The sequence below is a fragment of the Bubalus bubalis genome, chromosome 18, assembly GCF_019923935.1.
Source record: "Bubalus bubalis isolate 160015118507 breed Murrah chromosome 18, NDDB_SH_1, whole genome shotgun sequence".
Classification (NCBI taxonomy): domain Eukaryota; kingdom Metazoa; phylum Chordata; class Mammalia; order Artiodactyla; family Bovidae; genus Bubalus; species Bubalus bubalis.
Window position 1 is genome coordinate 56,654,482 of NC_059174.1, and position 25,978 is coordinate 56,680,459.

Below are 25,978 nucleotides of genomic sequence, written 5' to 3' on the forward strand. Positions count from 1 at the left end.
ATTAGACACGTGCCTTGTATTACATTGAGAAAAATACTTGTTTTTAGAGGTTCTAAAATATGTTCTTGAGTTTGCTAATCAGAGACTGCCAATGCAACAAAGAGTTCACAATTGCTTTCTTCTTGATTTTCATTAGAGGTTCATTTTTTAAAGATTAAAAATTACGGACTCAAATCTACTAAAGTGACAAGGAAAATGTTTCAGTGTGTATGGCAAGTCGGATATGTGTTGTCAGTGAGAGAAGATGTAAAGACTGGAAATATTTTTGTTGTAAAATAATGATTATTCTCTAGTCAGTCATTTATAAATGGGGGAAAGTAGAACAAATTAATAAATTCTTGGCCTTGAGAGGCCTTTGGGGAATTTAGTCTAAGACTCCTGAGGAATTACAGCAGAGTCCGTGTAGAAGAAGCCTATGTGGTCAGCACCCAAACTTATTTTTAAAACAAATTAGTCTTGGCCTAGTTTAATGAAAATAGAGGCAATTTTAGAAAAAAAAATATGTTTCACTAAATATTAAATTCCGGTTTTGTTAATTAAGGTCTATGTTTACTAAGAAACTCTTATGACATAGTTCCCTGAGTTTATGTTATAATGCTGATAAGAGTTAACTGAATTATTAAGGGGCTCTCTAAGTTTATTTCTAAAACTTATCTCAGTACTCAGTCTTTGGATAAGGGTCAGAATCTCTGTGGTCTACAGCCAGGAGATTAACACCAGGCTACAGTTATTTAACAAACTAAGTCAGAGGATCTGGGACATACTAACTGTACTTAAAACAGGTTCTCAGATTCTTACTTATGGTCCTACTGATACCGCTAGCTGCATTATTTCCTCTTCTGCCTGCTTTGCACGATTGTTTCTTGCGTTACTGGGTGTGTGGCTGAGCCTCTGATAAAATGATGATATGCGATCAGAGAGGGTAACGGTGAAACTCTAGCTATGGGAAGAAGCAACAAGAGGGAACGTTTTCATGGACCGTAGAGGCTGGTGAGACAGGTGATCTAGCGTCTCTTGGCTCCTGTTTTTTGGGTTAGTCCCGTAACAGCGCACTGAGTGGCCTGTCAGCAGAATCTCTGCCAGATCTAGGAATGAGCATTCCTAGCACCAGGGGAGGAAATAGACATGAAACGCCCCCAAAACCACGGTCAAATTGCCACGAAGGGGCCGTGCCATCTGAAAACCGGCACTTGCCGTCTGCCTCTGCTAGGACTCAATCAGGACCCGCTGCAGCGGCTGCCCTTGAGCAGCCCTGAAAGGCACTGAGGGGGGAGATAGGGAACAAGGCTTCTGCGCTCTGGGGAAGCTGGCAGAACAGGCCTTCAGATAGTCAGATGCTCTCAGTAAAGGTTCTCATGAGCCCAGATTCTTGCCTCTTCTCATGCCTAGAGGAGCACTAGAGTCAGTAACAGGGACAACTGCTCTGACTAATATGTGAATTAATATGTGAATACCACGTCAGCAGCTAGAACCTACTTAGACAAAACTAGACAACTGGCTACCAGGCTGCCGGCCTCCTTGGAGTGCCAGGTCTAGACTGGGAATCCAGCTTATTCTCCTGGGAAAAAATTGTGATTGATTTTTTACATTACTGTTCAGGTTGTCACTCCTCCAACTACTTGAAACTGAGCCTGTCACACCCTCATCAGTCACCCTGGGCTAATACAAGAGCCATCGGAAGTGTGTAAGACCACGCAAAAGGCTCCGTTCCTTTGGAGAGGGCACCACCCATGCTGACTCTATCTGGACCAGGCTCAAAATTGCTAAAAAACGTAACCTGGTTCTTACTCCTGCTATAGCCCCTGCTCACAATAATTTGTGATAATTAATCACAGATCTTTGGCCCCTGACTTTTTAAATCCACTTGTTATGTTTGTCTCTTTCGGATTACGATGGTTTCACATCAAGACAATGGTTCCAGCTAGTCTTTGGAACAGATCCTGTGGGGATAACAACAGAGGTCACCCTGGGGCCCCTGAATGAGACAGGATGAGAGCTCCATGATCCCAGCTAGGTAAGGTCTATGAGCCCCATGCCAGCCTGAAGAAGCTACAGAAGACAGACCTTCGCCCTTCAGCCTCCCAATAAAGATTTTTGGGGTTCATGTCTCTCATCAGGATTTGATGTAAGAGATAGAGGGGCCTCTGGGCTGGACAGCTGGTGTTTGTCTGGAGTGAAATTGAACCTTTGTTCTCACTCACACACTCCAAGGGCAAATCTAGTGGCAGAAGCTGAAGTCTGTGGGAGTAAAGAGATAAGGGGCCCACTCCTGAGGTCAAAGAAGACTTCTCTGTACAAGGGCAGGAAGCCTCCTTGATGGCCAAAAAGGGAGGGGCCCCATCCCATAATAAGTGTGGACATGCACCCACAGGCCTCTGTGGGGGATCAATCTTAGCAAATGTCGTGCCCACATCTTGGGGAGGGTGCAGGGACCAGTCAGGTGTGAAAAAAGAGACAAGGTAATTGCTCAAAGGTGACCAAAGACCCGGAAGGACGGTCCCAAATGAGGGATTTACATCACCTCTTCCTGGGCTCCCCCGCAGGACACGCACACTTCTCTCGGTTCTTTATCCCTGAGCTGCTTCTCTCTTAAACACCCTGTGTTTCTGTATGCTCTCCAAGATGCTATGCTGTGTCGATAATAATGGACTTCTATACGTATTTATGCTTCTTGCCTCCTTAAAATATTCTTGGGTTCAAACCAGGGAACGACCGAGGGTCACTTTACTTCTACGCTCTGGCCACCGGCGGTCTCGTGGCTGGCAGTCCTGCTTTTCATCCAGGGCACCCTGGTTCAGCTCCGGGCAGGGAGCCGAGATTTCTCTCCAGGCCTGTTCACTGCTGTCTCCCCGAGATCACGATCGTGTGTTTTCTGTCACCATGGCTGGAAAAGGTGCGATTTCTTGGCATATTGTGGTAGATAATATCGCCCTGTGTATCTGCCCTGCATCTTCTCTATCTGTCGTCTCTCCCTCTAAGCGGAGGTTGCTTCGCTGTCTTGGTTATTGAACCTAGAGCTGCCGATATCGCTGGGGTGTGGCTGTCTTCTAAAATATTACTTTTTCTCTAGCTCTCTCTGCAGGCATGGAGCCCAATCACTGAAAGTTTATACACATATATGATTTTTTAAATTTATTTTGTATTGCTGGATAATAGCTCTGAAATTTTCTGTTAGTTTCTGACTAAGCTCTTGCCAGCTCTAATTATATATTTATCTGGGGTTGAACCGATTTATGATGTACAGACCTTAGTGAGCAGCAGATTCAGGCCCTAGTGTGGAACCAGGCCTTAGCCTTGACCAGAGTCAGGCCTAATTGAGGACCAGACTCAGGCCTAAGTGTGGACTAGAGTCAGGCTGTAGTGTGGGACAGTATGAGGCCTCAGTGAGAACCACAGTCAGGCCTCAGTGTGAGCCAGAGTCAGGCTTAACGTGGACCAGTCAGCCCTGAAAGTGGACGAGAGTCAGGTCTTCAGTGGTTTAGAGTCAGGCCTGAGTGTGGACCAGAACCATGCCTCAGTGTGGACCCGAGTCTGGCCTGAGTGTGGACCCGAGTCTGGCCTGAGTGGGTACAAGAGTCAGGCCTTGGTGTAGACCAGAGTGAGGCCTAAGTGAGGAATAGTCAAGCATCAGGAAGACTCGGTTCCACACTCAGACCTGACTCTGGTGCACACTCAGGTGTCACTCTGGTCACACTCAGGCCTGACTCTGGAAACACTCAGGCCTGACTCTGGTGCACACTCAGCCCTGACTTTGGACCAGGCTAAGGCTTCACTCTGGTAAAAACTCAGGCCTGACTCTCGTCCACACTCAGGCAGACTCTGGTTCACATAAGGCCTGACTCTGGTACTTACTTACCCTGACTCAGGTCCATCCCGAGACCTGATTCTGGTGCATGGTAAGCCCTGACTCTGGTCCTCATTTTGGCCTGACCCTGGTCCACTCCTATGCCTGTCTGTCGTACTCACTTAGGCCTAACTCTGGTCGTCATTAGGACTGACTCTACTACACAGTAAGGCCAGACTTGGTACTCACTGAGGCCCGGCTGTGGTATGTACTTAGGCCTGACTTGGTCCACACTAAGGCCTGGATCTGGTTCTCACTATGGCCTGGCCTGGTCCTGAGTTAGTCCTGACTCTGGTACTGACTTAGGCCTGACTCTGGTCCACACTCAGGCCTGACCGTGGTACGTGCTTAGGCCTCACTCTGGTATGACTCTGGCTCTGACTTAATCCTGACCCTGGTAAAAGCAACTGTAAACATCTGCTGGGCAGTTAATACCCGCCAGCCCTCGTGTGTGCTCAGTCGCTTCAGTCGTGTCCAACTCTTTGCGACCCGATGGACTGTGGCCTGCCAGTCTCCTCTGTCCGTTGGATTCTCCAGGTAGGAATTCTGGAATGGGTTGCCAGGCCCTCCTCAAGGTATCTTCCTGAGTCAGGTAATCAACCAGTGACGTCTCCTGCCTTTTCTGCATCTCAGGCAGATTCTTTACTGCTAAGCCACCTGGGAAGGCCCTCACCAAGCCTGGGCACCTGTTAAACAAACAAAAACCTACACTCAACAACTATTCTCTGAAAGGTAGTGGACAAAGAGCCTAAGACCCAAATCACTAAAGCCCCACCTTGCACCACCTACCCAGAGGCTCCACCTTGGCAGGGCCCGGCCCGCCCCGCCCTGCTTCTCCACCCCTTTCCTCCCCTGCCCAGGGTCCCACCCCGCCCTCCTCTCCCCAGGGCCCCTGCCCCTCTCCTCTCCTCCCCTACCCTCCCCAGGGTCCCACCCTCCTCTCCCCTCCCCTCCCCTCCCCTCTCCTCCCCAGGGTCCCACCCTCCCCACCCACTCGTCCCTGGACCCTCCCCAGCACACACGTGCAACTTTTCCCTCACACTGATCCCACCACAGAGGCCTGCGGTGCGTGTCCACACTTTTTATGGGATGGGGCCACATGGTCTTCTCAGCTCCAAGCAGCCTTCCTGCGCGTGTGCAGAGAGGGAAGCTTTGCTTGTCCTCAGAAATGGGCATTTTATCTCTTGACCCCAGCAGGGCTCAGCTTCTGCCACTAGCTTTGTCCTTGGAGTGTCTGGTGAGAACAGAGCTTCAACTTTATTCCACCTGACAGACTCCAGCTTTCCAGCCTGGGGGCCCTTCTGTCTCCTACCTCAAATCCCTCTGAGAGACATGAAAAATAAAATTGTTTATTGGGAAGATGAAGGGCAAAGGTCTGTTTTCTGGAGCTTCTTCAGGCTGGCATGGGACTGTAGACCCCACCTTGCTGGGGTCACGGAGCTCTCACCCTGTCTCGTGAAGGGGCCCCAGGGTGACTTCTGGTGTTATTCTCTCAGGATCTGTTCCAAGGATTGGCTGGAATCTCTGCATTACTGTTATCTTGATGTGAAACTGTAGTAATCTGAAAAAGACAAATTTAATAAGGAGATTTAGAAAGGCAGGGCTGAAGATCAGTAACAGAATTACTGTGACCAGGGGCCCAAGCAGGAGTGAGAATGAGGTTATGCTTTCCAGCAGTTTCGATCCTGGTCCAGATGGAGTCAGCGCTGGTGGTGCCCTGTCCGTGGGAACGGAGCCTTTTGCGTGGTCTTACGTACTTTCGATGTCTCTTGTATTAGCCCAGAGTGACTGATGAGGGTGTGACAGGCTCAGTTTCAAGTAGTTGGAGGAGTGACAACCTGAACAGTAATAAGCAAAATAGATCTCTTTTTTTTTTCCAGGAGAGTAAGCCTGAGTTCCAGTCCAGACCTGGCACTTCAAGGAGACCTTTAGCCTGGTAGCCAGTTGTCTAGATTTATCTAAATAGAGTTTAACCTCTGATGTGGTATTATTAATAACACAAAAACCACAAAACCCAAGGCAGTTGTCACAGTTACTGACTTTAGCGCTTCTCTAGGCATGAGAAGAGGCAGGAATCTGGGCTCATGAGAATCTTTCCCTGAAGACATCTAACCGTCTGAAGGCTTGCTCTGCCGGCTTCCCCAGAGCACGAGGCCTCGTTCCTGACCTCCGCCTCAGTGCCGTTGAGGGAGTGCTGAAGGCCAACCACGGCAGAGGCCCCTGATTTAACCTTCGCAGGAGCAGACAGCGATGCCAGTCTCCTGTCAGCATGGCCCCCTCATGGCCGTAGGTTTGATGACGGGTTTGGTGGCATCTCACGTCCGTTTTGAGCCATGGTGCTAGGCACGCTCGTTCCAGGCCTGGCAGAGATTCCGCTGACAGGCCGCGCAGTGCGCCGTTGCTGGACAGGCCACAGAGCAGCAGCCAGGAGCCGCCGGACCACCTGCCTCTCCAGCCCCTGTGGCCCATGAAAACATTCCCATTTGGAGCTTCTTCCATATTTAGAGTTAAACCACTACCATCACTGAGCTCATGAGGAATTATATGATATCACTGTGTTCTCAGAGGCTCAGTCGTATATCTGGTCATGCAAGAAGCAACTGGAAAGCAGGCAGAAAAGGAAGTAACGCAGCTCGCGGTGCTGGAGGCTCACAGGCAAGACTCTGAGAACCTGGACGGGGTGCAGCCAGTGTGATCCAGGCCCTGCGTTTACTAAGGCGGAGAAGTCTTAGTAAACATAGACCTTAATTAACACAACTAGAAGTTAATATTTAATGAAACAAGTTTTTTTCTAAAATTACCCCCATTTTTATTAAATTAGGCAAGACTAATTTGTTTTAAAATTAAGTTTGGTGTACTGACCACACAGCTTCTTCTACACGGTCTCTGCTGTAATTCCTCAGGAGTCTTGGACTAAAATTCCCAAAAGGCCTCTCAAGGCCAAGAAAGTCACGCCAAAGGCTTGCCATCAGATTTTGCCTAAGTGGATTTTTCTCTCTTCTTATTGCTAAGTTGCTAAGTCACTTCAGTCGTGTCCAATTCTGTGTGACCCCATAGATGGCAGCCTTCCAGGCTCCCCCGTCCCTGGGATTCTCCAGGCAAGAACACTGGAGTGGGTTGCCATTTCCTTCTCCAATGCAGAAAAGTGAAAAGTAAAAGTGAAGTCGCTCAGTCGTCTCTGACTCTTAGCAACCCCATGGACTTCAGCCTACCAGGCTCCTCTGTCCATGGGATTTTCCAGGCAAGAGGACTGAAGTGGGGTGCCATCGCCTTCTCCGTTCTCTATTCTAAAGGTCCCCAAAATCTCAAATTTTTGAGATTCCTGTATGTGTCAGGAGACGGTCTTTTCATTTACCTGATAAGGCTGCTCAGAACCCAAGTGTCTGTAATTTCTGGAGGGACAAGGCAGAGATAAAAGAAAAAATGTTTGAATCTTACCCAGAGGTGTAAATTACCAAACTGTTGTAAGTCTTAAGTAGCTTGAGGAGAAGAGCTTCTTTATACCTGAAAAGAGTGGAAGCCAGTAATACATCACCCCAAAGGTCATGAACGTTATAATCACGTTTAGCAGTTGATTTAACCCCACGTAATTAATCTTTGTTCTGTTGTCCCTGCCTGATGATTGAGTATGATGACGACAGTGAGAGCTGTGAGAAGTCTGTGAAGTTGGTTAAGGCTTGCACGGTTTGTCCAGTGAGGTGGGTGCCATGGTCACTGGAGACGGTGGCAAATGTACCCCAAGTGGAAAACACATTTTAAACTATTTTTTCCCATTGTGAGGCCATCCGACGTGTAACATGTACCCAGGAAAGGCTGTAAGCCTTCAAATATAAATGAGGTCTGTCCGGGAGCTGGGGAGAACTGAGTGGCTGTCTTGGATTTCCCGTGGCCCTGACTGAGTTACAGTGTATTTACCACTGTAAATTCCTTGATTTCGGAGACTATTGCCAACTCCTAAGGATATCAGGAAAACAAAAGTCTGACAACGAGGGGTTAATTCTTTGTAGAAGCAGAATTAGTTTTATCTACATGTACCACAATCTTCATAAATCATTGTGAAATAATATCTAGTTCACCAAAGTAACCAAGCTTTAAAAACAAATATAAATCACTTTAAGGCAAAGAAATTCACGTAGACCGTTATCAAAAGCCACATTCTAAGAAAAGTTTATTCTCTTAATAGGGAGAGAAAACCAAATCCCAGTCTGGTCACAGCTTACTATTAATCACAAAATTTATTTACCTAATCAAATTCAGTGTAGTCTTAGAGAGTCCTGGCCACATATAACATTATCTTCCCAATATTCAGTTCAGTTCAGTCGCTCAGTCATGTCCGACTCTGCGACCCCATGGACTGCAGCACGCCCGGCTTCCCTGTCCATCACCAACTCCCAGAGTTTACTCAAACTCATGTCCATTGATATTCCTTTCGATCATGTCCATCCCAATATTGCTTTAATGCAAACCTTGAACTCCTGGATTTCTGGTTTCAGCACCAAGTGGTCTCGCAGGCAGCAGTGAGCCGTCCTGAACTGAATGTGGGGAGCCCAGATGAGAACCAGGAGTCCTTGCTGCCAGACCAGCAGGGGCCAGAGGCGAGAAGCAAAGGGACCCTGGGTCTTTCCTCTGCTTGAAAGCAAGAAAGTCTCAAAGAGGCAAACCCCGTAAAAACAGATACAAAGTTCACTATTAGAGACAAGGCAGAATGTCTGGGCAAGCACACAGAGAAGCAGTTTATTTATTTAAGACAGAGACTAAGTACCACACACCGGGTGAGCAGTGCCGGAGTCCTGGGTGAGAGCCCAGTGAGAGGAGACTTATATCACTCACACAGGACGGCCTTCTGGGCCTTTGTTTACATTTGGAAAAAACATATATCATATAATACCACTTCTAGGTGGAACCTAAACATGGATACAAGTGAACTTCTTACAAAACAGAAACAGCATCACAGACTTACAAAAATTTATAGTTCCCCAAAGTGAAATGTGTGGGGCAGGAAGAAATGAGCAGGTTGAGAATAACATTGGCAAAGTAATGTCTCTGCTTTTGAATATGCTATCTAGGTTGGCCATAACTTTCCCTCCAAGGAGTAAGGGTCTTTTAATTTCATGGCTGCAGTCACCATCTGTAGTGATTTTGGAGCCCCAAAAAAGAAAGTCTGACACTGTTTCCACTGTTTCCCCATCTATTTGCCATGAAGTGATGGGACCAGATGCCATGATCTTCATTTTCTGAATGTTGAGCTTTAAGCCAACTTTTTCACTCTCCACTTTCACTTTCATCAAGAGGCTTTTGAGTTCCTCTTCACTTTCTGCCATAAGGGTGGTGTCATCTGCATATCTGAGGTTATTGATATTTCTCCCAGCAATCTTGATTCCAGTTTGTGTTTCTTCCAGTCCAGCATTTCTCATGATGTACTCTGCATATAAGTTAAATAAACAGGGTGACAATATACAGCCTTGACAAACTGCTTTTCCTATTTGGAACCAGTCTGTTGTTCCATGTCCAGTTCTAACTGTTGCTTCCTGACCTGCATACAAATTTCTCAAGAGGCAGATCAGGTGGTCTGGTATTCCCATCTCTTTCAGAATTTTCAACAGTTTATTGTGATCCACATAGTCAAAGGCTTTGGCATAGTCAATAAAGCAGAAATAGATGTTTTTCTGGAACTCTCTTGCTTTTCCCATGATCCAGCGGATATTGGCAATTTGAGCTCTGGTTCCTCTGCCTTTTCTAAAACCAGCTTGAACATCAGGAAGTTCACGGTTCACATATTGCTGAAGCCTGGCTTGGAAAATTTTGAGCATTACTTTACTAGCGTGTGAGATGAGTGCAATTGCGCGGTAGTTTGAGCATTCTTTGGCATTGCCTTTCTTTTGGGATTGGAGAATTGATGCTTTTGAACTGTGGTGTTGGAGAAGACTCTTGAGAGTCCCTTGGACTGCAAGGAGATCCAACCAGTCCATTCTGAAGGAGATCAGCCCTGGGATTTCTTTGGAAGGAATGATGCTAAAGCTGAAACTCCAGTACTTTGGTCACCTCATGCGAAGAGTTGACTCATTGGCAAAGACTCTGATGCTGGGAGGGATTGGGGGCAGGAGGAGAAGGGGACGACAGAGGATGAGATGGCTGGATGGCATCACTGACTCAATGGACGTGAGTCTGAGTGAACTCCGGGAGTTGGTGATGGACAGGGAGGCCTGGCCTGCTGCGATTCATGGGGTTGCAAAGAGTTGGACACGACTGAGCCACTGATCTGATCTGATCTGATTTATACTTCTAGAATAATCCACCACAGAGCACAAGAAACCCTCTCAAAACTCTGTAATAACCTCTATGGGAAAAGAAACCAGTAAAGAATATATGTACTTCTACGAATAAATGAATCAAGTTTCTGTACAAGCCATCACGATGTAAGTCACCTGTAAACTACAATTCAAAAACATTTTTTAATAAAAGAGAAAAGAACTGCTGACTCTGTTCCTGTCTGGCCCTGGGGACCTGGGCTGGTGTCACATCCCTGGAGTCTGAGCAGGCTTGGGTCCCCAGGCGGGACTGTCCTGGGCTGAGGGCGCTGGGGAGGGTTTGCCAGGCAAACAGCCCCCCACCCCATGGACTTGGACTGCCTGTTCCCCTCTGCATAAGCCCACAATCTCCAGATCCAGGGGACCCTCCTGCAGCAGAGCCAGCCCTAGCGCCCCCAAAGGATGGTGGGGTCTCTGGGCTGGAAGAGCTTTGCAAAGTGCTCTGGGCTCCGTGTCTCCTGGTGGCAGGGTTCCCACCTCCAGCCTCCTTCCTTAGGGTCACCCCACTGAGAGGACAGCTCCTTCTACAGAGTAGTGTGGCAATCGTTGAGATCTGTCGGGGGATAAAGGCTCAGAGAGAAGGAAGGAAGGAGACACAGCCTTGGGTGTATCCATTCTTATTAACAACCCAGAACAGGATTTGCCCTAAGGCTCTGGTGGGCATGAAGAAATGCTGCCACCTTGTGGCCGCTTTTGGTAACATCAACTGAAAAACCTGCGCTGATGGGCACTTAGTAATATTCACCAGGCCTGCTCGGACGTAAGGAAAAAACACATGTCCTCAACTAATGCCCTCGAGTAGGTCCTGGAAAAAGAATTTAAAGCAGAGCAGACGGTCCAGAGGCCAACTTTGAGAGGTCAGTTTTACTCACACTGTTTTTTTAAAAAAAATCACATGAACGGCCTTCACATCATGAAATCTTATAAAAACACAAATCAAAACTACAAGGAAGTATAACCTCACATTGGTTAAATGGCCTTTGTCAAAAAGTCTACGAACAATAAATGCTGGAGCGGTTGTGGAATAAAGGGAACCTTTCTACACTGAAGCTGGCAAAGTAAATTGCTAACAACCAGTGTGGAGGAGAGGGTGGAGGTGCCTTAAACAAGTGAAAAATGATGAAATTCACAGTCCCTAACCAACTACAGAAAAAGACATTTCAAATCCATTAAAGAACTATACTGAGGGACGATTACTCTAACCCTCTTAAGGAAAATATAGGCAGAACACGGTTTGACACAAATCGTAGCAAATTGTTTTTGGATCCACTTTTAGGATAATGAAAAATAAGACTCAACAAAAGGGACTTCATTAACTTCAAAAGTTTTTGCACAGCAAGGGAAACTCAAAACGAAAGAAAAAGACAACTCTGAACATCAGGGGGAAAATGCAACCGAATTTAAAAGCAACGTATTCATCTGCAAAACATGCAAACATCTCCTGCAGCTCAACATCAAAGTACAATCAACCCAAGAGAAAAAAATTGGCCAAAGATCTAAATGGATGTATCTTGAAAGGCGGCATCGAGATGGCCACAGAGCCTATGGAAAGATGCTCAGCATCACTGTTAGGGAAATGCCAATCAAACTGCAACAAGGTATCAGTTCACCCCCTCATAATGACCCTCCTCCAAAAGATCTACAAAGATTCAATGGTTCAGAGGCTGAGGGGAAGAGGGAAACCTCCTACACTGTGGGCGGGGATGGAAATGGGTGGGTGCAGCCACAAGAAAAACAGTATGGAGATTCCTTAAAACATTAAATATAGTTACCACCTGATGAAGCAAGCCCACGCCTTCCCTTAGATCTGAATAAAATCATAATCTAAAGTGATACTCGCTCCTCTGTTTTCATGGCAGCACTATTCACAAATTCCAACAGAGCTTCAACCAAATGTCCATCAATAGAGAGAACTGAACAGTAACTGATCCATCTAGACACTGGAATACTCAGCCATCAAAAAGAACAACAACAAAAATAATGCCATTAACTGCAGCATAGATGGACCAAGAGATTTATCCTATTCAGAGAAGTCAGGGAAAGAGAAATATTATATCGCTTACAGGTGGAATCTATAAGTTCTTTCAAGTGAACAGATTTATAAACAGAAATAGACTCAGACTAATAAAACTCACCTATGATTATTTCAAAAAAGGGAAAGGTAGGGAGACATTAAGAAGTTGGAATTAACATACATACTACTTACTATCAGATAGATAATCCAAAAAAACCTACTGAATAGCACAGGAAAGTGTACTGAAAACACTGAAAGAACCTATATGGGAAAAGACCCCTAAAAATAAGAGAATAGACATACGTTTATGTATAACTGAATCAAGTTCTTGTAAACCTAAAAAAAAGGCCAACAGGTATCAACTGTATTCCAACAGAAAATAAACACTAAAGTCGAAACAAAAGCGGAGCATGAAGAAATGCTGCCGCCTTGTGGCCACGTCTGGTAACAGCAACTGAAAAACCTGTGCGGATGGGCACTTGGTTATTTACCAGGCTTGCAGGGATTTACGGAGAAGGCGATGGCACCCCACTGCAGTACTCTTGTCTGGAAAATCCCATGGACGGAGGAGCCTGGTAGGCTGCAGTCCACGGGGTCGCGAAGAGTCGGACACGACTGAGCGACTTCACTTTCACTTGTCACTTTCATGCATTGGAGAAGGAAATGGCAACCCACTCCAGTGTTCTTGCCTGGAGAATCCCAGGGACGGGGGAGCCTGGTGGGCTGCCGTCTCTGGGGTCGCACAGAGTCAGACACGACTGAAGCGACTTAGCAGCAGCAGCAGCAGGGATTTAATGAAAGAAAAAAAAAAAAAAAAACACCTGTCCTCAATAAATGTCCTCCGGTGGGTCCTGGAAAAAGAATTCAAAAGAGAGGGCAGACTGTCAAGAGGCCAATCTCGATATATTAATTGTACTCACACTGTTTTTCTTTTTTTTATCCCATGAAAAGCCTCCACACCCTGCAATCTTACCAAAATGCAAATCAAAACTATGAGGTATTGCCTCACACTGGTCAAAAATGACCTTTGTCAAAAAGTCTACAAACAATAAATGCTGGAAGGTTTTGGAGAAAAGGGAATTGATTCTCCTGCATGGATGCTACAAAGTTAAATTGTTAAGAGTCCATACAGAGGAGAGGGTAACAAGATAACAACAAGATAACAGTGAATGAAATTGTGACATTCCCTATCCTCATACAGAGAAAGTAACTTCAAACCAATTAAAGAGCTTAATGGAGGGACAATTACTCTAAACCTCTTGAGGAAATTACAGGAAGAACAAGCTTTGACATAAACCATAGCAAACCCTTTTGGATCCACTTTTAGAATAATGAAAAATTAAAACTCAACAAAAGAGTTGATTTTCTCTAACCTCAAAAGCTTTTGAGGTTTTGTTGAGTTGAGTTTCTCTAACCTCAAAAACTTTTGCACTGGAAGGGAAACTGTAAACCAAACTAAAAAAAAGAAACCCTCGGAATGGTGGAAAAAAAACCTTGGAACTGAATTTAGAAACAAGGAATTTATCTCCAAAATATGAAACACAGCTCATGCAGCTCAATATATATATATTTTTTAAAAAATCATCCCATTAGAAAAAATGGACCAAAGATCTAAATGGGCATTTGTCCAAAGAAGACATCCAGGTGGCCATATAAAGCACCTGAAAAGATGCTCAGCATCACTAACTATTGGAGAAATGCAAATCAAAACTGGGCCATGGTACCACCTCACAGCCCTCAGAACAGCCATCCCCCAAAAGGTCTACAAGGATTAAACGCTGCCGAGGGCGAGGGGAACAGGGAATCCTCCTACACTGTGGGCAGGAGTGGAAATGGGCGGGTGCGGCCAGGAAGGACAACAGTTCCTTAAAACACTAACTATAGACTTAGTACACGATCCGGCAAGCCCCCTCCTTGGGTTAGATCCGGAAAGAACATTAATTTAAAATGATACACGCACCCCTCTCTTCAGGGCAGCACTATTGACAATATCCAAGACAGAGCATCAACCAAAATGTCCATCAATAGAGAAATGAAGAGAAAATGGTTCACTTGTACACCGAATACACTCAGCCATCAGCAGAACGAAAAAATGCCACAGGCAGCAGCATGGATGGACCGAGAGATTTATTATACTGAGTGTAGTCAATTAGAGAAGGAAAGAGAAATATATCACCTGCAGGTGGAATCTATAAATTCATTAAAATGAACTAATTTATAAACAGAAACAGGCTCACAGACTTAGAAAACTCACATTTGATTGTTTTTTTTAAAAAAAGGTGGGGGAAGGAAGACATTAAGAGGTTGGGATTAACATACTCACTGCTTATTATCAGACAGATAATACAAAATAATGAAATAGCACAGGAAAGTCTACTGAACACCGAGAGAACCAATATAGGAAAAGAACCCGAAAGAGAATAGAGATACGTTCATGCATAACTAAACCAAGTTCCTGTACACTTAAAACAAACACAACGGAAATCAACTCTACTCGAACAGAAAATAAACACTAAAAACAAGAAAAAACCCAACAGTGGCGCAGAAAGAAATGCTGTCACCTTGTGGTCACTTTTGGTAACGACTGAAAAACCTGTGCTCATGGGGACTTCATATTCACCGTGTCTGCGGGGCTTAGAGCTGTGTAACTCAGAGGGTAAAGCGTCTGCCCGCAATGCGGGAAACCCGGGTTTGATCCTTGGGTCAGGAAGATCCCCTGTAGAAGGAATTGCCAACGAATCCAGTATTCCTGCCTGGAAAGTCCCATGGACGGAGGAGCCTAGTAGGCTACAGACCAGGGGGTCCCAAATAGAATAGTTGGACACGCCTGAACGACTTCACTTTCATGGGGAAAAACATTTGTTCTCAACAAATGTCCTTGGGCAGATCCTAAAAAAAGAATTTGAAACAGGGCAGTTGGTCAAGGGGACAACCCCGAGAGGTCAGTTTTACTCACACTATCTTTTTAAAAATCAAATGAAAATATTTCAACATGGCGAAATCTTAAGAGAAATGCCAATCAAAACTCACACAGGTCAGAATGGACATTGGCAAGAAGTCTAAAACCAATAAACGCTGGAAAGGGTTGTAGAGAGAAGGGACGCCTCCTACATGTTGGATGTGGCAATGTCAATTGTTAACAGCCAGACTGTAGGACAGTGTGGAGGTCTCCCAAGAGAAAAGAGAACGAAATTACCACACTCCCTGAACCCAGACAGAAAAAGAAACTCCAAACTGATGAAAGAGCTCAAAAGAGGGCTGATAATCTCAACCTCTTGAGGGAAATATAGGTAGGACAGACAGACAGACAGACAGAACACGCTTTGATATAAACAGCAACTCTGTTTGGATCCACCTCTTAGAGTAACGAAATAAAAACAATACTAATTTTTGGGGCTCCAGAATCACTGCAGATGGTGACTGCAGCCATGAAATTAAAAGACACTTGCTCCTTGGACGAAAAGTTATGACCATCCTAGACAACATATTAAAAAGCAGAGACATTACTTTGCCAACAAAGGTCTGTCAACAAAGCTTTGGTTTTTCCAGAGTCATGTATGGATGTGAGAGTTGGACTATAAAGAAAGCTGAGCGCTGAAGAATTGATGCTTTTGAACTGAGGTGTTGGAGAAGACTCTTGAGAGTCCCTTGGACTGCAAGGAGATCCGACCAGTCCTTCCTAAAGGAAATCAGCCCCAAATATTCAATGGACAGACTAATGCTGAAGCTGAAACTCCAATACTTTGGCCACCTGATGTGAAGAGCTGACTCATTGGAGAAGACCCTGATGCTGGGAAAGATTGAAGGCAGGAGGAGAAGGGGACAAAAGAGAACAAGATAATAGATAGCATCACCAAGTCAGTGGACATGTTTGAGCAAGCTCCAGAGTTGATGATGGACAGGGAAGCCTGGTGTGGTGCAATCCATGGGGTTGCAAAGTCAGACATGGCTGAGCGACTTAACAACAACAACATGATTATACAGTAGAAGTGACAGGTAGGTCAAGGCATTAGATCTGATAGACAGAGTGCCTGAACAACTATGGTCAGGGGTTTGTAACATTGTACAGGAGGCAGTGACCAAAACCAGCCCCAAGAAAAAGAAATGCAAAAAGGCAAAATGGTTGTCTGAGGAGGCCTTACAAATAGCTGAGAAAAGAAGAGAGGTGAAAGGCAAAGGAGAAAAGGAAAGATATACCCATCTGAATGCAGAGTTCCAAAGCTAGCAAGTAGAGATAAGAAAGCCTTCTTAAGTGAACAATGCAAAGAAGTAGAGGAAAACAATAGAATGGGAAAGACTAGAGGTCTCTTCAAGAAAATTAGAGATACCAAGGGACCATTTCATGCAAAGATGGGCTCAATAAACGGCAGAAATGGCATGGACCTAACAGAAACAGAAGAGATTAAGCAGAGGTGGCCAGAATACACAGAAGAACTGTACAAAAAAGGTCTTAATGGCCTGGATAACCACAATGGTGGTGTCACTCACCTAGAGCCAGACATCCTGGCGTGTGAAGTCAAGTGGGCCTTAGGAAGAATTACTACCAACAAAGCTCGTGGAGGTGATGGAATTCCAGCTGAGCTATTTCAAATCCTGAAAGATGCTGCTGTGAAAGTGCTGCACTCAATATGCCAGCAAATCTGGAAAACTCAGCAGTGGCCACAGGACTGGAAAAGGGCAGTGTTCATTCCAGTCCCAAAGAAGGGCAATGCCAAAGAATGCTCAAACTACTGCACACTAGCACTCATTTCACATGCTAGCAAGGTAATGCTCAAAATCCTTCAAGCCAGCCTTCAACTGTACGTGAACCATGAACTTCCAGATGTACAAGCTGGATTTAGAAAATGCAGAGGAATCAGAGATTAAATTGCCAACATTCATTGGATCATAGAAAAAGGGAATTCCAGAAAAACATCCACTTCTGCTTTATTGAGTACACTAAAGCCTTTGGCTGTGTGGATCACAACAAACTGTGGAAAATTCTTAAACAGATGAGAATACCAGACCACCTTAGTTGCCCCCTGAGAAACCTGTATGCAGGTCAAGAAGCAACAGTTAGAACCGGACATGGAACAACAGACTGGTTCCAAATTGGGAAAGGAGTATGTCAAGGCTGGATATCATCACCCTGATTATTTAATGTATATGCAGAGTACATACTGGAGAGAAACTCTAGTAATGTAATAAGTGATGAAAGAGATTCATCCCAAATTTAGTTAGAAAACAGGAAAGGGGTTTATACAAGAAAGATTAAGTGAACGATGTTAAAACAAAAAGTAACAAAGTAATCAAATCTAAATAAATATCAAAGAATGTATAAGAAAGCATTTCATCAATTCCTCTTTTCTGAAGTTCCTGGAGGAGAATTACTGTAGATAGTAATCCATAGTTAAGACAGATAGAAAATTGATATGTTACTCTGCATCACCAGACAAAAGGTTGGTGTTTCAGTTCAGTTCAGTTCAGTCGCTCAGTCATGTCCAACTCTTTCCAACCCCATGAACTGCAGCACACCAGGCCTCCCTGCCCATCACCAACTCCCGGAGTCCACCCAAACCCATGTCCATTGAGCTCATGATGCCGTCCAGCCATCTCATCCTCTGTCGTCCCCTTCTCCTCCTGCCCTCAATCTTTCCCAGCATCAGGGTCTTTTCAAATAAGTCAGCTCTCCGCATCAGGTGGCCAAAGTATTGGAGTTTCAGCTTCAGCATCAGTCCTTCCAATGAACACCCAAGACTGATCTCCTTTAGGATGGACTGGTTGGATCTCCTTGCAGTCCAAAGGACTCTCAAAGAGTCTTCTCCAACACCACAGTTAAAAAGCATCAATTCTTCTGTGCTTAGCTTTCTTTATAGTCCAACTCTCAATCCATACATGACCACTGGAAAAACCATAGCCTTGACTAGACGGTTGGTGTTTAGAAAGGTATAATTATTAGCAATGTATTCTGGTTCTATCAACATGATTTGAGATTATTTGAAAACCAAAATGAATGTAATGCAACTCTGAAATTATTCCATGCTATGCTTTGTTTCTAGTGTATGTGAAGTTACGTTTGTGAAGGTTGCTGCCTCACAGATAAAAGAACCCCTTCTATCCTAGGGAGAAATCATTTATATTTATTCTCCATTAGAAGATTAACTGCAATGTAATGTGTACACTGAACATCTAAATGGCGGTGTTTGTCATTCATGTGAAACATCCCTATAGGTCACCATGATGTAAGTGTTAAGGAATTAATTCTATGTATCAAAGTAAGACAAAATTCTAAATTTTCAATAGTTCTGTCATTTGCTTATTATGGATAAGACAATGAGAGTTCACTGGAATCTTAATGTATCTTTATCATATCAACTGAAGTCATGAATATTAGTTGACATGTTTGGGATAACGACCTCTCTGATACCCTAGTATGCGAAAGCCTTCCCAGAAAAGTCATGTAGCTAGTTACATCTTGTTTATTAAATGATTAGCCTCCATTTTGTAACCATAGAAGTCACAATTCTCAGATCATTGTAGCAGACAAATGAATATTGTTGTCTATGCTTGTAAATCTGTATTTTAAATAAGGTCACACAGTGGATTGTAACAGGTTTTATTCTATGTGTGATATTCATATATGTTAATTAATTAAATGGAATGGTTTCTGGTGATAAAGTTGATGTGTAATGAAAGGTTAACCCACCACCACCACTAACCTCTCCCACCTTCTTTAAGGCTACGGGGGAGGATATGTGACAATAAACCATTAGGTAGCGCAGAGGGGCGGCGTCTGTAACAGCTAGTTTCCTTACTGGCCTTGATCCTCAAATGATGTCACGTATTTTCCATAATTTCTACACTGTACCTTCCCCCGCCCCCTCTCTCTAACTGCAGGGACGCTGTGACGGTTCTAATAAGAAGGACCATACAGAGGACTGTTGAGAGCCTCCCTGACTGCTCCGTGCTGGTGCTGCCTCAGCGTCTGTCTGGGGAGCAGGCAGCCTGCAGGTCCTTGAGCTCACACCAGCCAGTCCTGTGAGCACCTCCACTAGATGACCCCGTTCCTTGAGACCAGCAGTCCTGCTGAACCCCAGGGTCTACTGCACAGGCCCCCCTTCAATGACACCCTCAGAGCTCACCAGAATCCTGCTCCTCTTGGTTTGAATGGACCCACCCACGATCAGCCTGGGGAGCCCACAGCACTTCACCCAGGGTCCCTTAGAAAGGCCTGAACCCCAAGTACTGGAGCTTTCTCTGCTTGGTTCTAGCCTGACCTCTCCAAGAAATTCCTGACCTAAACCCTTCCCTCCTGAGAGGTCTCAGCTGTGCTGAGTGTGAGGGCTGAAGCTCAGGGCTCCTGAGTGTGGGTCTTGGCGAAGAAGCATCAGAATAAACAGGGAGCTTGCTGAAGACTCATTTCATGGCCTCACCTGAAACCTGCAGATTCATAACCTCTCAGAGTGGGGCTCTGACCTCATGGGATTGTATACACTGAACTGGTTCAGAAAGAATCTTTGGCCAAGTGGTTTTCCACCTGTTTCCCATCAGGGTCATGTGACCATTGCTAAGTGATAACCTCCCTGGTGCTCTTCCCACAGAGTTCTCTCTCGGTCCTGTGGGAGCATCAGTGTGGCGTGTAGGAAGTGCTCCAGGGGATTCTAAGGGGAGGCCCGGGTTAAGGACGTGGCTCCTGGTCCATTTGTGAGAGCTGAGGCCTGGCTTCAGTCCAAGCAGAGGCAACAAGTTCTGCTCTGCATGAGCTTTAAAGGGGCAAGTCAGTGCAGCCCACACACCCCATGTTAGCAGAATTTGGGGGACTTTATATGAAGAAAGAAGAGTAGACAACAACGACAACAAATTGATAGATTGGTCTCCACGGGGGAGCTGATTGTCCTGAGTCTCTCCTGAGACAAAGAACAGGAGAAGTTGGCCTTTCCAGCTTTTCAAGGCCCTTCTGCCTGTGCGGGTGTTGGGAGCAGGCGAAGGAGCTGTGTTGGAGCCTCTGAAGGTGCAATCTCATGATGCTGAGGTGATTCCTCCACAGTCTTGATGCGAAAACGACCCAGGGCAGCAGGAAGAAGAGGAGGAAATGGCAGCTTCTCAGGTGAATGTCCTGATCCAGGTTAGAGGCTGTGTCTGCTTTTTCCTCCTTAAATACCCTGGATTGAAAACATACAACTCTTTAATTCTCTTTTTCTGATATTCTTGCCTGGTGAGGTGGTTTTCAACTACTAAATACTGTTTTTTCTTTTATTTTTATGAGTCACAATCAGGCTCTTCTCTCTCCACGAGCCTCTTCTCCTTGTCTGCCTCCAGGCTCCCTACAGGGCATGAAGCATTCCCAGTGTGAATTAACAACTTTCAGTTTTTCAAAATATTCCCTTTTCGAAAGACCAACAAGGGAAAGCATTGATGTGCAGAATTTCTGTTGGGATGGGGTGGGGTCGCAATGAGTCAGACAGGACCCAGGGACTGCACTGAACTGAAACAGGATGACCCTAGTGGTCTAGAGTTCCTTAGAGACTTTTGACAAAAATCTGACTATTCTCTACATTGGTAAGAAAGGTCTATTATTTAAATGCGCTATTAGGGTTGCAGAACAGGGGAGGTATTTTTCGAGTAAAAATGCAGAAAAGTGAAATTTTTTCAAGATACATTGACATTTCCTTATTTGTGCCGAAAGTTAGGCACATGTCTTCTTGAGTGTTTCTCTCACCTGACACCAGTTTATCCCATAACACCTGATGGTCACCGATTCGGGTGTTTTCTGCTAGATTCCCACACCATCAATTTCCATTTTTTTCTCTTTATCTTTAATAAAATCTTGGCAAGATGTTGAGGGAGGTGCACAATCCAACACAGCTAAGGTGGAAACTCCATTTCCTCCTAGTGTCTCTTCGCTGCTAGTTGGCTTTGAAATATGAACACGCAACAGTGTTCAGGAGAGATACTGAGTTTTGTAAGGAGAGGTTTCCATCAGGTTTCCATCAGTCAAGTCAGAGACTTTTCGCTTATAGGTTATTATGAATATTGAGAATAGTTCCCTGTGCTATGCAGCAGATCCTTCTTGGTTATTTTTGTATATACTAGAGTATATATGTTAAACCCAAAGTCCTAATTATGTTCATTTTTCTAATGAGCAGGCCCCCTTTGGAGTAAAGGAAGAATCCCGGTGCTAGGTGTGAATGAATGAAGCGGATGACACAGGTAAGAGGTCCAAAGACCACAGAGGAAGCCAGACGTGTTCAGATGGTTTGGGGAGGCCTGCTTCACTAGAATGAGAAGCCTGGGTTTCTCATGACCTGCCCCGTTCTTCTGCTCTTACATCTCCATGTGTTCTTCTTCAGCTCCAGTGGGCTTTCTCTCACTTTCACTGAGAGCCAAAACCTTCCTCCTGGTCTGTGGGGACCTGCATACTCTCGCTGCTTTGGGGCACCTAGGAAAAGCTGCTAACAGTTCTGACAAACTCTACCTTAAGGCCTTTCCAAATTTCCGTCTCTGCCTCAAGTCAGAAAAGAGTTGTGGAGATCTGGGATTAGTTGACAAAATTCCAGAAATACTGGGAACAGATATATGCTTCCTGCTTTCTAATTTCCAATGGAAACTTCAAACGTGGCTCTCTGAAGTTCATACTCAGTCCCTGAAATCATAAAATGTAACTCCCAATTTCTACCTCCCAATTTTTTCTTCGATGAACAAATTTTAGACATTTTCAGTGCATTTACCCCAACTCATCAGTGCTAAAACCATTTAATATATCTATTAACTCACAGAAATATTTTTTACTGTTCTTTTATTTTGTATTGGAGTATAACCGGTTAACAATGTTGTGATAGTTTCAGGTGGGTAGCAGAGGGCCTCAGCCGTCCAGACGCATGTATCCGTTCTCCCCGAAACTCCCCTCCCATCCAGGCAGCCACGTAACATTGAGCAGAGCTCCCTGTGCAGTACAGAAGGACCTTGTTGGCTCTCCATTTTAAATATAGCAGTGTGTAATGGTGATCCCTTATGGAGAATTGATATTTAGTTTTCTTGAAATGTTGTTGGAATTTTCCAGTTAACTCATCTACTCCAGGGATTTTTTAAAATTACTTTTTTACTCTTATTAATAGTTGTAGATGTGTTATAATTTTTTAATTCACTCATGCTAACATCTAAGGTGTTCTGTGTTTCTAAAAATTGAATCTTCCTTGGAGGTATTCAACTTTTGGGTATAGTATCATTCATCATAACCTGATAGAATTACCTTTTCTTCTATGTAACATGTACAGTGCCATTATTTTTACTTCTGATCTTCCTTGCATCTCACCTCTTATTAATATAGCTAAGGGTTTGTCAATATTGTCTACAACTGTAGAGCATATTCACTCAAGGTACTAAGTGGGATCTTGGTTATTTGTTATCTTTCAGCAATATCTTCTCATGACACCCAGGGTTTGTTCCCAAAGAAGCCTTGCATAGGAGATTCATTTGTAATGTGCTCAGAAATTCTGGGAGCTCTCAGCTTGGAAATTTGTACTTAATGAAAGACTGGGAAAGTAAGGGGGGCTGTGAAGGGCCAAAAGGATGTTGTTTTAGATGTAACCAAATCGGGACAATTATTCATGATGAAAACATGATTGCCAAAAGAAATTGAGGATATGCATCAACTTGGGAAAAATTCCATTTGAAGTGAATAAGTTCTGCAGAAAAATATGGTTTTGTAAGCAAGAACCTATATGATTTAAAAAACAAACAAACATATTCTCTGGTGTGAAATTTTGAAAACATGGAAAGTCATCTAGTCTATGCTACAAATAATCACTCAACCCAGTATGAATATAGGTTTGAATTCAACAGTCAGTCATACATGTCTGAGAGCCAGAGATTTGAAAATGAAGGAAGAAAATCTCACTACGATCAGTTTGAGAGATCCTTTAGTGAAGGCTCATTATTTTCCCACCAAGAAACATTTTCTCCCTATTCCAATATCTGTAATGTCAATAATAATGAGACAGTCTTTATCCAGCTGCCGTCATTCAATGGGTATCATAGTACAGATAATGCGGAACAGCCTTCCATGTGTAATCCCACGAGTGAGGCCTTAAGCGAGAGCTCCAGCTTCAATAATTACAACAGTATTTATGATGGAGCCAGAATCTACCCATGCCTTGAACCTGGGAGTCACTTTGACCAAGACTCCGGTCTCATGAATCATCAGAGAACTCTATGTTCAGAGAACCATAGTGATGAATGTAGAAATGTCTTTTATCAAAGCTCAAATCTTATTACAGATGGGAATATACATATTGAAGAGAATAATTACAAATTCAGTGAATGTGGTCAAGTTTCTAACCAGTCATCAGGACTTACTCAACATCTGAGTATTCATGCTAAGGAGAAACATTGCAAGTGGAATAAATGTGGGAAAGTCTTTCCTCAATTATCAAATCTAAATAGACACAGGAAAATCCACACCGGAGGGAAACCTAACCAATGTGCAGAATGTGGCAAAACCTTCAGCAAGCCCTCAAGCCTTACTCAACATCTCACTGTTCATACTGCAGAGAAGACTTACAAATGTCCAGAATGTGGCAAAGCCTTTAATCAGAGCTCAAACCTTAATCGACATAGGCGAATCCATACTAGGAAGAAACCGTATAAATGTCAGAATTGTGGGAAAGCCTTTAACCGAAGTGCAAGACTTAATCAACATCAGCGAATCCATACTGGGGAGAAACCATACAAGTGTAAAGAATGTGGCAAAGCTTTTATCAGTTGCTCAAATCTTAATCAGCATCAGAGAATTCATACTGGGGAGAAGCCTCACACATGCAGAGAATGTGGGAAAGCCTTTAATAGTGGCTCATATCTCACTGTGCATCAGCGAATTCATACTGGGGAGAAGCCTTATAAATGTACAGAATGTAACAAAGCTTTTAATCACCAGTCAAACTTTACCCGTCATCAGAGAATTCATGCTGGGAAGAAACTATACAAATGTACAGAATGTGGCAAAGCCTTTAATCAGAACTCAACACTCACTCAACATCAGCGAATTCATACAGGAGAGAAGCCTTATAAATGTACAGAATGTGGCAAAGCCTTTAATCAGAGTTCAAACCTTAGTCGACATAGACGAATTCATGCTGGGGAGAAACCATACAAATGTAAAGAATGAGGCAAAGCTTTTAATTGCCACTCAAATCTTACTTGCCATCAAATAATTCACACTGCCAAGTAGTCTTAAATATAAATAATGTGACAAAGACTGAAGTGAGCTCTCACCTCACTCAGCATCAGAGAGCGTGTGCTGGAGAGAGACCCTACAAATGTAGTAAGTGATGAAAGAGGTTTGTCCTAAGCATACACATCAGAAAATGCCAGAGAGTTCATACTGGGAAGAACGCTTAATGCTGTAAAAAATGGTACAAAATGAATTTAAAAACTCAGGTCTAAATAAATATCAGAGAATTCATCAAAGATAGCATTCAGTCAATAACCCTTTTCTGGTATTACTTTAAATCAGGATATTATAAAAAATAATCCAAAGTTAAAACTCTTAGAAAAATTATTTGTTACTTGGACCATAGGATCAAGGCGAGAGATGTTGGACAACATAATTATTATCATTGTATCCTTATTCATATTGACAGTATGTGAAAATGAAATTTAATATAACTCAACTTTCAAATGACTACATGCTATACCTTTGTTTCTGTGTGTATGTGAACACATAATATGCTTTTTTAAAACTAATATTCTTGATCTCTGCTGCCTCAAAGTTAAACAAAACCCTTCTATAATAGGTGGAAATAATTTTTATCTACTTTTTTATGTACTATTAAGGATATTGTAATGTGAAATGTACAGTGGAAGTCTAAATGAAGGTGATGATTGTCATTGTTTAAAACATCCCTCTATGTCACCATTAGGTAAGTGTTCAGAGACTAATTCTTTGCATTAAAGTAAGACAGAGAGTCGAAATTTTAAATAGTTGTGCCAATGGTTTTTATGGATATAAAGATGGCAGCTCACTGAAATCCTGATGTATTTTTATAACAGCGATAACTACAAGTCATGAATTTTAGTTGACATGGTAACAATCAGGAAGTCTTCACAGATACCCAAGAGAAATACATGTAACCTTTTCCTGAAAGGTCATGTAATTAATGTACATCCTTGTTTACTAAATAATTGCTCTCTCTGTTTTCTAAACCATAAATATCACATTTCTCTGACCACTGTATCACAAGAACAAGAATGTTTCCAAATGCTTGTAATCTGTATTTTGATCAAAGATTTTAGAGTAAACTTTGGAAAGTTTTATTTAGATTATGTGTGAACTTACTATATGTTAATCAATAAAAGTGAACGGCTTTTCATATATTAAACTTGATGTATATTTGAAGAAGTGTTCTCATCAGTAACAAGCTTCCAGGTGGTTCAGTGGTAAAGAACCTGCCTGCCAATGCAGGAGACACAGGAGATGTAGGTTTGATCCCTGGGTCGGGAAGATCCCCTGGAGAAGGAAATGGCAACCCACTCCAGTATTTTTGCCATGGGAAATCCCATTGACAGAGGAGGCTGGTGGGCTCCAGTCCATGGGGTTGCAAAGAGTCAGACACAGCTGAGCATGCACATACGTATTCCACCACCAATGTTAACATTAATAGAAGCATTATCATCCCCCTGGGGTTTTTTTAAGTCGTCATTAACTGATGGTGAATAGAAAGTATCTGTAACACAGTAGGATGACATCTCATGGGGCTTCCCAGGTAGTGCTAGTGGTAAAGAATTTGTCTGCCAGTGCAAGAGACGTAAGAGACGCTGGCTCGATCCTGGGTCCAG

At 43.7% G+C, this 25,978-nt stretch overlaps 2 protein-coding genes and 1 long non-coding RNA gene across 13 annotated transcripts in view; 2 read left to right on the top strand and 1 right to left on the bottom strand.

Moving 5' to 3' along the window:
* The window catches only part of LOC112580365 (putative protein ZNF720), a 38,803-nt gene extending 29,867 nt beyond the window's left edge, over positions 1-8,936 (top strand). The window contains exon 4 of one of the 4 annotated variants that reach the window (XM_045163274.1): positions 8,338-8,936. In XM_045163274.1, coding sequence (XP_045019209.1) covers positions 8,338-8,365 — 28 coding nt within the window. In that variant the 3' untranslated portion in view covers positions 8,366-8,936. Of the gene's footprint in view, positions 1-1,599; positions 2,118-8,337 lie in introns of those variants that run through there. The other 3 variants (XM_045163273.1, XM_045163272.1, XM_045163270.1) reach the window with 3 other exon arrangements.
* Positions 3,180-25,978, bottom strand: part of LOC123330268 — a 64,401-nt gene continuing 41,602 nt past the window's right edge. Inside the window, exons 1-5 of one of the 7 annotated variants that reach the window (XR_006546068.2) lie at positions 19,288-19,707; positions 7,283-7,348; positions 5,292-5,405; positions 4,885-5,078; positions 3,180-4,530 (exon numbers count right to left, since the gene is read on the bottom strand). This is a non-coding gene — a long non-coding RNA (uncharacterized LOC123330268). The other 6 variants (XR_006640181.1, XR_006546069.2, XR_006546067.2 and 3 more) reach the window with 6 other exon arrangements.
* On the top strand, positions 19,737-25,521 carry LOC112577714 (zinc finger protein 501-like). Of its 2 annotated transcripts, none has more exons than XM_045163269.1 (3): positions 19,737-20,270; positions 21,292-21,355; positions 22,559-25,521. In XM_045163269.1, the coding sequence occupies exon 3, from the start codon at positions 22,917-22,919 to the stop codon at positions 24,306-24,308; it is 1,392 nt and encodes a 463-aa protein (XP_045019204.1). In that variant the 5' UTR covers positions 19,737-20,270; positions 21,292-21,355; positions 22,559-22,916; the 3' UTR covers positions 24,309-25,521. The 2 variants fall into 2 exon arrangements, with proteins under 2 accessions (XP_045019204.1, XP_044787303.2); XM_044931368.2 differs by having other exon boundaries at positions 19,737-20,252.